The 11,598-nt window shown below is 52.6% G+C and overlaps 1 protein-coding gene across 4 annotated transcripts in view; it reads right to left on the bottom strand.

Annotated features, from left to right (window-relative positions):
* LOC129345920 (uncharacterized) overlaps window positions 1–11,598 on the bottom strand; it is a 37,488-nt gene that overhangs the window by 1,277 nt on the left and 24,613 nt on the right. Inside the window, exons 4-7 of one of the 4 annotated variants that reach the window (XR_008598646.1) lie at window positions 3,374–4,096; window positions 2,775–3,170; window positions 802–867; window positions 657–674 (exon numbers count right to left, since the gene is read on the bottom strand). Coding sequence is in view for 1 of the 4 variants with exons in the window: in XM_055003156.1 (XP_054859131.1) it covers window positions 111–176; window positions 507–674; window positions 802–867 (300 nt within the window). In the remaining 3 variants the exon portion in view is untranslated. The other 3 variants (XM_055003156.1, XR_008598647.1, XR_008598645.1) reach the window with 3 other exon arrangements.

Here is an 11,598-nt window from a genome sequence, read left to right as displayed (position 1 = left end):
ACACAACGGGGTGAGAGGTGAGGGAAGGTAATCGAGTGTGGTTGTGGAGTGCCAAAAATGCCTCCCAGACCCGGAAAAATGAGGGACGTGCCTTGATGGCAGACCATTACCTGCATCCCTGCTGGTGTCCTCCACGGCCTGGTTGTCCAGGGCGCTCCCATTTGGTTGCTGGATGGCTGCAGGTGACAAGAAGAACACAATAACTGTAAGGCGAAGAAGGTTCAGGACTTCAGGGCCTGAGAGCCTGGACAGCTTTATTGAGCCCTGGAAGAAGATGCAAAGGGAAAGAGGTGAGAATCACTCATTTGGGGGAGGAGCACTCCTTCCTCAAGTGGCTGCTCACTGGGGCTCTTTCATATACGTCTTGGAAACTGAATCCCTTCCTCCTGTTTAGGAGACCCAAGAGGGGACTGGTTGTGGATGGTCGCGGGTGCCATTTAGCTCTCCCCGGTGCCTGCTCAGGTAGTGGGCCAAGTAGTCTTGAATGGCCAGGGACGTGCAACTACCTAGATAGTCCATTTCAGTTAAAACTTTCCGGAAAGCGTCTTCCAGGAAATCGGCTGTGATCTCAGTCCAGCTGTTGGGCACTGCGAATAGGCCCCTCAGGAAAGAGCAGTGCCCTGTGTAGTCCGCTGGATCCAGGACTACAACGTTTTGTTTCAACTTCGGGCTGCCTAAGGAAGACAAAAAGAACACAACGGGTGAGAGGTGAGGGAAGGTAATCGAGTGTGGTTGTGGAGTGCCAAAAATGCCTCCCAGACCCGGAAAAATGAGGGACGTGCCTTGATGGCAGACCATTACCTGCATCCCTGCTGGTGTCCTCCACGGCCTGGTTGTCCAGGGCGCTCCCATTTGGTTGCTGGATGGCTGCGGGTGACAAGAAGAACACAATAACTGTAAGGCGAAGAAGGTTCAGGCCTTTGGGGGCTGAGAGCCTGGACAGCTTTCCTGAGCCTCAGAGGAAGATGCAAAGGGAAAGAGATGAGAATCACTCGTTTGGGGTAACACATAAAGTAAAATATTTAGGAATAGAACTTACTGCTAAAAATATTGATTTATTCAAGAACAATTATGAAAAGCTATGGCAACAAATAGACAGAATGGAAATAAGTTGAATTTGTCGTGGCTGGGAAGAATAGCAGTAATTAAAATGAATGTACTTCCACGGATTATGTTTTTACTGCAAACAATACCAATAATAAGAGATAATAAGCAATTTGACAAGTGGCAAAGGAAGATATCGGAGTTTGTATGGGCAAGGAAGAAGCCCCGAGTGAAGATGAAAGTTCTATGTGATGCCAAAGAAAGAGGGGGACTACAGTTACCAAATATAAGACTATACCATGAAGCAACATGTCTGGTGTGGCTCAGGGAATGGATGTCGTTAGAAAATCCTAAACTCTTAACACTTGAAGGATATAGGAAACTCTTTGGTTGGCATGCGTACTTATGGTATGATAAAATCAAAGCGGACTCTATGTTTCTGCATCATTATATTAGACGAAGCCTCTACACGGTCTGGCAAAATTATAAAAAATATTTAGACGAAGGTATCCTGACGTGGGTGGTGCCATTGGAAGTTATTGACCCGAGAACAATTTACAACAGAGAGGAATGTTTGCCATATAAGGAGGTGTTGAAAATGGAGCAAAATATGATTAAGCTTAAAACAGGAGACGAACTATCCTCCCACTATGGATGGTTCCAATACAGACAGATTAAAGGCTTATATGACATGGATCGTTCAAAATCGGGGTTTAAGTAGAAAAATTCTGAATTGGAAGAAAGTATACTACAAGAAGGCACGAAAATGATTTCTAAAGTTTACAAGATTTTGTTAAAATGGTATACAGAAGATGAAACTGTTCAAGTCCAGATGGTGAAATGGGCCATAAATTGCAATAGAGACATAACAATGGAGGCATGGGAACACTTGTGGAAAAATACATTGAAGATATCGACTTGTACCAATATCAAAGAAAATGTCTACAAGATGATATATAGATGGTACCTAACGCCGAAGAAAATAGCATATGGGAACAACAAAATGTCAGATGTGTTGGAAATGTAAAAACCATGAAGGTTCATTATATCATATGTGGTGGACCTGTGAGGTAGCAAAGCAGTTCTGGGGAGATATTATAGAAGCTTTGACTGAAATTTTACAAATCCCAATAAATAAGAACCCACAACTGCTGTTGTTAAACCTGAAATTAGAGGAGATTCCCAGGCAACAAAGAACTTTATTATTCTATATGACAACAGCGGCAAGAATTTTAAATGCTCAGAAATGGAAGACGCAAGAAGTACCATCTATTGAAAATTGGATACAAAAATTGCTGTACATGGCAGAAATGGACAAAATGACGAGAAAGCTGAGAGAACAGAATCCAGAAGAATTTTTTAATGACTGGGGGAAATTAAAACAGTATTTGGAAAAGAAGTGGGACGTAAAGGGAGAATTATGGTTGTTAGATAACTATTAAGCTTACAGAAAGGAAGAGATACTGATCTTTACAAGAGAAGAGAGGAGATAAGTTAGAAATATAATGTAATTGATAGTTTGATGTTAGGTTTTGCTTAATTTAATATATATTATCTATCTTAGTAGAGTATTAAGACAGTTAAGAATAGAAAAGCAGATATAAGTAGTAGATTTAGACAGCGGGTTGGAAAACTGTTGGAAGTCTTAGATTAAGGGGGGAGGGGAAAGGGTGGGAGAATATGGAAATGAGGGTTTCAATTGAAAATCTGTAATATTAATTTTTACTCACCCAATACAAATTTCTTTTAAAAAAATCACTCGTTTGGGGGAGGAGCCCTCCTTCCTCAAGTGGCTGCTCACTGGGGCTCTTTCATATACGTCTTGGTAACTGAATCCCTTCCTCCTATTTAGGAGACCCCAGAGGGGACTGGTTGTAGACGGCAGTGAGTGCCATTTAGCTCTCCCAAGGGCCTGCTTACGTAGTGGGCCAAGTACTCTTCAATGGCCAGGGACATATAACTATGTAGACAGTGCATTTCAATTACAACCTTCCCGAAAGCATCTTCCAGGAAATCTGCTGTGATCTCAGTCCAGCTGTTGGGCACTGCACATAGTCAGGAAGGAGCCGTGCCCTGTGTAGTCCACTGGATCCAGGACTACAACTTTTCTTTCAACTTCGGGCTGCCTATGGAGGACAAAAAGAACACAATGGGGTGAGAGGTGAGGGAAGTGCCAAAATGCCTCCCAGACCTGGAAAAATTAGGGACAGGCCCTGAAAACAGACCATTACCTGCATCTCTGTTGGTCTGCTCCACTGAAATATTTGACATTTGTCAAAATCTCAGACCTCTCTTGCTAGTGTGGCCGGGGCCAGCCTGAGCTACTCACCTGTAGCAGAAGGAGGGCTTGGCTCTATCTCCCGTAGCATGTCCCAAAGGTCTTGAAACGGTCTGAAATTCGCTAAAGTCAGATCAATCAGGTGGCTTTCGAAAAACAGGCTTTGGTGAACGGCAGCAGATCTCATCATCTGATCAAAAGACCGTTTCATCATCTGGAGCACTGCGGTGACCACTTTCTCTGCATGGGCCTCCAGAGTGTCGATGGGCACCCTGACCTCTTGGAACGGAAACGGAAGCCGCGAGAAGTGGGGAGGCGACCTGTGTGGCTCTGGGGGGTTCCTCCTGCAGTCCCCAAAAGACAAGTCTGAGCTCAAGGGAATCCTGTGCTCCAGAAAAGCTGCAAAGTCCTCGAGCACTTCTTCCACAACCTCCACACTTTCAGAGGCCATCAGCAGTGCTCCTCGAAAGGCCACTGGGCCCCACGCTCGGAAGGCATCATCAGTGCGGGGGCTGTGGTTCTGGGGGATGTCCGTCACCCAGGTTTCTTGGTTTGGGGACTCTGGGAACCTGCATCTCTGTTCGTCTCCTCCACGGCCTGGTTTTCCAGGGCGCTCCCATTTGGTTGCTGGATTGCTTGGCTCTATCTCCCATAGCATGTCCCAAAGGTCTTGAAACTGTCTGAAATTTGCTCTGGGACTCTGGGAACCTGCATCTCGGTTCGTCTCCTCCACGGCCTGGTTGTCCAGGGCGCTCCCATTTGGTTGCTGGACGGCTGCGGGTGACGAGAAGAACACAATAACTGTAGGGCGAAGAAGGGTCAGGCCTTCGGGGGCTGAGAGTCTGGACAGCTTTCTTGAGCCTCGGAGGAAGATGCAAAGGGAAAGAGGTGAGGATCACTTGTTTAGGGGAGGAGGCTTCCTTCCTCAAGTGGCTGCTCATGAGGGATGTGCCCTGACGACAGACCATTACCTGCACCCTAGCTGGCCTGCACGACCTCAGCTCCTCGTGCAATTGCCCCCGTTGATGACTGGATGGTTGCAGAAAGACTTGCGAAAATGATCAAGTGCCGTTCGCGTGTAAGATGTCACTTGTAGCGAGGCTCTGAATCCCTTCCTCCTATTTAGGAGACCCAAGAGGGGAACTCCGAGGATGTGAGAGCAGAAAGGGAAATCCCTTTCCCCAATCAGCCCTGTCCCCAGGACTGGCTCCACTTTCCTCCTTTCTGTCCCTTGCCCCCGTCAGGGACTGGCCCCCCTTTCTTGCCCTTTTGACTGCCTGGCTCCTCCTCCTCTTCTTCCTGGCCCCAGTCTGGGTTGCTACAGTGAACCAGTATGGCAGCTGAGCTGAGGATGTCCGTTTCCCAAATTCCACTCCTCCACAGCGGGCAGCCACCAAGGAAGACTCTGCAGGGTAAGGCAAGGGCAAACCACCTCTGCCCAACACCTGCCTCGAAAGCTCTTGCCGGGGTGGCCATCACTCAAGTGTGTCTTGACAACACACACAGACACACACATTCATCCACAGACATCACTTTTGATACTTGGGGAGGGGGTTACCCTCTTTCCTGCATATTTGCAGCACCGTCAGACCGGTGACTTGATCTGTTGGACTTTTCGATGGGGAGTGGAGCTTGGATCTCAGTTAAGAAGGAAATTAGCAACTAAACCAAACAGCAGACAGAATAAAATGGCCTCTGCCTAGCATCTCAACACCATCAATCCTGGCTTGACCTCACGGGGAACCATATTCCATAACAACCATGGAGTCCCTGCTCGGGAAAGACTCGGGGGGCCAATCTCAGTGAATGAGCAGGCCTCTCACGGGAACAAGAAATCCTTTAAGGAACTGGTTGAGAGGATTCCAGCAAATCGAGCATTGCTCCTGCCAACAGTCAGAGTACTGGTGCGTAAGTGTCCCCCATTCCCCCATTCAGTATACAGGAGCGCAAGTCTCCCCCTAGCCACTGATGGACCATGACCCGAGGAACCAGTCCACGAACCACGGTGGGTTTGTGAGTGGTCTATGGTCTGTGAAAATCGATGGACCATGGTCTGACGGTCTGTGGAGTTTTCCCTGTCTGTGCGCATGTCTAAGTTTAGCTTTCCCGTCTGCAAAAGGAACAGTAGCTCTGTGTGGTATTCCCTGTTTCCCCTTTCCCCTGTTCTTAGAACTCACAATTGGGTGGAGAGTCGGTATGCCCTGCAAGGTTTTTTTTTTCCAGAGACCCAGATATGGTGCCGTCTTCCTCACACACCAAATCCTCTTCTGGCTACTCTCGGACTCCCTATACAGTCTGCATTTGTTCATAAACGGTCACCACTTCCTGATCCATTATGGGTTCATCCTTTCTCATGCTTTTCACTCCTTCGGCCTCTTCCTCCTCCTCACCTATCAGGAAACGGCATTTTTGCCGAGATCGTCCTGCAGCATCTCCATTTAAAGGGCGGCTCCTCGGCTGCTTCACAATCATTGGCGCATTGGAACAGCATCCAGGAGGTAAGGCAGCTCATGTCGCGAGCATAGCCGCATCACATGAGCGCTTAGAAACCTATATGGAGCTTGAGTACTAAAGCTGCACCCCAACTTTCCACCCTAGCACTCCACAAACACAAAACCCTTTCCAATTGGTTCAGGGGAGCAAGCTGGGCTCATTGAGGGGTCACATGAAACTGCTAGGCCCTTCTATGGAGCAGCGATGCTGGGGCTGCCCCCCAGCTTCCCAACCTAGCCCCCCATAAACTCAAAACCCTTTCCTATTGGTCCAGGGGTTGAGCTAAATGCATAGAGGGGTCACATGGACCCGCTAGGCCCTTCTGAGGAGCAGGGGTGCTGGGCCTGCCCCCCGACATTCCACACTAGCACCCCATAAAACCAAACCCTTTCCTATTGGTCCAGGGGTTGAGCTGAATGCGTAGAGGGGTCACATGGACCCGCTAGGCGCTTCTGAGGAGCAGGGGTGCTGGGCCTGCCCCCCGGCATTCCACACTAGCACCCCATAAAACCAAACCCTTTCCTGTTGGTCCAGGGGTTGAGCTCAATGCATAGAGGGGTCACATGAACCCGCTAGGCCCTTCTGAGGAGCAGGGGTGCTGGGCCTGCCCCCCGGCATTCCACACTAGCACCCCATAAAACCAAACCCTTTCCTGTTGGTCCAGGGGTTGAGCTGAATGCATAGAGGGGTCACATGGACCCGCTAGGCCCTTCTGAGGAGCAGGGGTGCTGGGCCTGCCCCCCGACATTCCACACTAGCACCCCATAAAACCAAACCCTTTCCTATTGGTCCAGGGGTTGAGCTGAATGCGTAGAGGGGTCACATGGACCCGCTAGGCGCTTCTGAGGAGCAGGGGTGCTGGGCCTGCCCCCCGGCATTCCACACTAGCACCCCATAAAACCAAACCCTTTCCTGTTGGTCCAGGGGTTGAGCTCAATGCATAGAGGGGTCACATGAACCCGCTAGGCCCTTCTGAGGAGCAGGGGTGCTGGGCCTGCCCCCCGGCATTCCACACTAGCACCCCATAAAACCAAACCCTTTCCTGTTGGTCCAGGGGTTGAGCTGAATGCGTAGAGGGGTCACATGAACCCGATAGGCCCTTCTGGGGAGCAGGGGTGCTGGGCCTGCCCCCCGGCATTCCACACTAGCACCCCATAAAACCAAACCCTTTCCTATTGGTCCAGGGGTTGAGCTGAATGCATAGAGGGGTCACATGGACCCGCTAGGCCCTTCTGAGGAGCAGGGGTGCTGGGCCTGCCCCCCGACATTCCACACTAGCACCCCATAAAACCAAAACCCTTTCCTATTGGTCCAGGGGTTGAGCTGAATGCGTAGAGGGGTCACATGGACCCGCTAGGCGCTTCTGAGGAGCAGGGGTGCTGGGCCTGCCCCCCGGCATTCCACACTAGCACCCCATAAAACCACACCCTTTCCTGTTGGTCCAGGGGTTGAGCTGAATGCGTAGAGGGGTCACATGAACCCGATAGGCCCTTCTGAGGAGCAGGGGTGCTGGGCCTGCCCCCCGGCATTCCACACTAGCACCCCATAAAACCAAACCCTTTCCTATTGGTCCAGGGGTTGAGCTGAATGCATAGAGGGGTCACATGGACCCGCTAGGCCCTTCTGAGGAGCAGGGGTGCTGGGCCTGCCCCCCGACATTCCACACTAGCACCCCATAAAACCAAACCCTTTCCTATTGGTCCAGGGGTTGAGCTGAATGCATAGAGGGGTCACATGGACCCGCTAGACCCTTCTGAGGAGCAGGGGTGCTGGGCCTGCCCCCCGACATTCCACACTAGCACCCCATAAAACCAAACCCTTTCCTGTTGGTCCAGGGGATGAGCTAAATGCATAGAGGGGTCACATGAATCTGCTAGGCCCTTCTGAGGAGCAGGGGTGCTGGGCCTGCCCCCCAGCATTCCACACTAGCACCCCATGAAACCAAACCCTTTCCTATTGGTCCAGGGGGTGAGCTGAATGCATAGAGGGGTCACATGAACCCGCTAGGCCCTTCTGAGGAGCAGGGGTGCTGGGTCTGCCCACCGGCATTCCACACTAGCACCCCATGAAACCAAACCCTTTCCTACTGGTCCAGGGGTTGAGCTGAATGCATAGAGGGGTCACATGAACCCGCTAGGCCCTTCTGAGGAGCAGGGGTGCTGGGCCTGCCCCCCGGCATTCCACACTAGCACCCCATAAAACCAAACCCTTTCCTGTTGGTCCAGGGGTTGAGCTGAATGCGTAGAGGGGTCACATGGACCCGCTAGGCCCTTCTGAGGAGCAGGGGTGCTGGGCCTGCCCCCCGGCATTCCACACTAGCACCCCATAAAACCACACCCTTTCCTGTTGGTACAGCGGTTGAGCTGAATGCGTAGAGGGGTCACATGGACCCGCTAGGCCCTTCTGAGGAGCAGGGGTGCTGGGTCTGCCCACCGGCATTCCACACTAGCACCCTATAAAACCAAACCCTTTCCTGTTGGTCCAGGGGTTGAGCTGAATGCATAGAGGGGTCACATGCACCCGCTAGGCCCTTCTAAGAAGCAGGGGTGCTGGGCCTGCCCCCCAGCATTCCACACTAGCACGCCATAAAACCAAACCCTTTCCTACTGGTCCAGGGGTTGAGCTGAATGCATAGAGGGGTCACATGAACCCGCTAGGCCCTTCTGAGGAGCAGGGATGCTGGGCTTGCCCCCCGGCATTCCACACTAGCACCCCATAAAACCAAACCCTTTCCTGTTGGTCCAGGGGTTGAGCTGAATGCGTAGAGGGTTCACATGAACCCGCTAGGCCCTTCTGAGGAGCAGGGGTGCTGGGCCTGCCCCCCGACATTCCACACTAGCACCCCATAAAACCAAACCCTTTCCTATTGGTCCAGGGGGTGAGCTGAATGCATAGAGGGGTCACATGTACCCGCTAGGCCCTTCTGAGGAGCAGGGGTGCTGGGCCTGCCCCCCCGGCATTCCACACTAGCACCCCATAAAACCAAACCCTTTCCTGTTGGTCCAGGGGTTGAGCTGAATGCATAGAGGGGTCACATGAACCCGCTAGGCCCTTCTGAGGAGCAGGGGTGCTGGGCCTGCCTCCCGGCATTCCACACTAGCACCCCATAAAACCAAACCCTTTCCTGTTGGTCCAGGGGTTGAGTTGAATGCATAGAGGGGTCACATGAACCCGCTAGGCCTTTCTGAGGAGCAGGGGTGCTGGGCCTGCCCCCCCGGCATTCCACACTAGCACCCCATAAAACCACACCCTTTCCTGTTGGTCCAGGGGTTGAGCTGAATGCATAGAGGGGTCACATGGACCCGATAGGCCCTTCTGAGGAGCAGGGGTGCTGGGCCTGCCTCCCGGCATTCCACACTAGCACCCCATAAAACCAAACCCTTTCCTGTTGGTCCAGGGGTTGAGCTGAATGCGTAGAGGGGTCACATGGACCCGCTAGGCGCTTCTGAGGAGCAGGGGTGCTGGGCCTGCCCCCCGGCATTCCACACTAGCACCCCATAAAACCACACCCTTTCCTGTTGGTCCAGGGGTTGAGCTGAATGCGTAGAGGGGTCACATGGACCCGATAGGCCCTTCTGAGGAGCAGGGGTGCTGGGCCTGCCCCCCGGCATTCCACACTAGCACCCCATAAAACCAAACCCTTTCCTGTTGGTCCAGGGGTTGAGCTGAATGCATAGAGGGGTCACATGGACCCGATAGGCCCTTCTGAGGAGCAGGGGTGCTGGGCCTGCCCCCCGGCATTCCACACTAGCACCCCATAAAACCAAACCCTTTCCTATTGGTCCAGGGGTTGAGCTGAATGCATAGAGGGGTCACATGGACCCGCTAGGCCCTTCTGAGGAGCAGGGGTGCTGGGCCTGCCCCCCGGCATTCCACACTAGCACCCCATAAAACCAAACCCTTTCCTATTGGTCCAGGGGGTGAGCTGAATGCATAGAGGGGTCACATGGACCCGCTAGGCCCTTCTGAGGAGCAGGGGTGCTGGGCCTGCCCCCCGGCATTCCACACTAGCACCCCATAAAACCAAACCCTTTCCTGTTGGTCCAGGGGTTGAGCTGAATGCATAGAGGGGTCACATGAACCCGCTAGGCCCTTCTGAGGAGCAGGGGTGCTGGGCCTGCCCCCCGGCATTCCACACTAGCACCCCATAAAACCAAACCCTTTCCTGTTGGTCCAGGGGTTGAGCTGAATGCGTAGAGGGGTCACATGGACCCGATAGGCCCTTCTGAGGAGCAGGGGTGCTGGGCCTGCCCCCCGGAATTCCACACTAGCACCCCATAAAACCAAACCCTTTCCTATTGGTCCAGGGGGTGAGCTGAATGCGTAGAGGGGTCACATGGACCCGCTAGGCGCTTCTGAGGAGCAGGGGTGCTGGGCCTGTCCCCCGGCATTCCACACTAGCACCCCATAAAACCAAACCCTTTCCTGTTGGTCCAGGGGTTGAGCTGAATGCATAGAGGGGTCACATGAACCCGCTAGGCCCTTCTGAGGAGCAGGGGTGCTGGGCCTGTCCCCCGGCATTCCACACTAGCACCCCATAAAACCAAACCCTTTCCTGTTGGTCCAGGGGTTGAGCTGAATGCATAGAGGGGTCACATGAACCCGCTAGGCCCTTCTAAGGAGCAGGGCTGCTGGGCCTGCCCCCCGGCATTCCACACTAGCACCCCATAAAACCAAACCCTTTCCTGTTGGTCCAGGGGTTGAGCTTAATGCGTAGAGGGGTTACATGGACCCGCTAGGCCCTTCTGAGGAGCAGGGGTGCTGGGCCTGCCCCCCGGCATTCCACACTAGCACCCCATAAAACCAAACCCTTTCCTGTTGGTCCAGGAGACGAGCAGAATGCATAGAGGGGCTACATGGACCCGCTCGGCCCTTCTGAGGAGCAGGGGTGCAGGAGGTCCGTTCCTGTCCCGTGGGGTAGTGCCATGACCTGACAGGTAGTGCTTCCAGGGGCTAGGGGTGGGTCTTAGGCCCTAGAAGGGGACAGGGCACCTGTCACCCTTTCTTACTTTATTGAAAAGGCTTTAGAAAATTTCATTATCACATTACAGAACAGGTAAAGATTATGACAGCAGGAGACGGGCAGGGAAAACAATTCAGAAAGGGGGGTTTCTAACCTCTGCCTCCGCAACCGCCTTCCCTAGCCCGCCCCTCCTCCGGTGATCTTGCCAAGCAGTATGGCATTGCAACTGCCTTCAAGGTCAGAAAAACTGCCACAGACCTCTTCTGGGACACATTTTTTTACAATCCCAGGATGTATTCAAATCCATTCCAGGAAACCCTGTCACGTTTTTCTGATGATCCAAAGTGGCCCTCTATTTCTTCTTCTTCAAAGTCTGATTTGCCGAGCTTAGCGGTCTCCATGTTCACGCCCGTAGCAGCAAACGCAGTGGCAAAACTCTGTCGATGGTAGTCCATCACACCAAACAGCATTCACCAATCCTGCCTGGCGACAGGTCTGAGCTGCTCTCTCATTGTGGGGCAAGCCCGCAGCTGAGAAAGGGGGGATTTTCCGTCCTCTTGCAATGCCGTTCATGCCATCTATCGCAGGAATCCCAGTCGGAACCACCTCTTCTGGGTAGATTGATTGGCTGACCCAGCCTGCTTCTCTTTGTTCCATCAGGAAGTATCATATGCACAACCTCATATCTAGGAAACGTCACTTGACCCAAGATGACTAGTGGCCCGTTGACTCCAGATACTGTCTATCTTATATGTGAGGCGGGGCTGGGAGAGGTAGTCGTGTGTGAGGGCAGCTGCCTGCTTCCGTGCGGCACCAGCGC

This window comes from Eublepharis macularius, chromosome 19 (assembly GCF_028583425.1).
Source record: "Eublepharis macularius isolate TG4126 chromosome 19, MPM_Emac_v1.0, whole genome shotgun sequence".
Lineage (NCBI taxonomy): Eukaryota > Metazoa > Chordata > Lepidosauria > Squamata > Eublepharidae > Eublepharis > Eublepharis macularius.
Note: the sequence above shows the minus strand (reverse complement) of the source record. Positions and strands in the feature narration are given on the sequence as shown.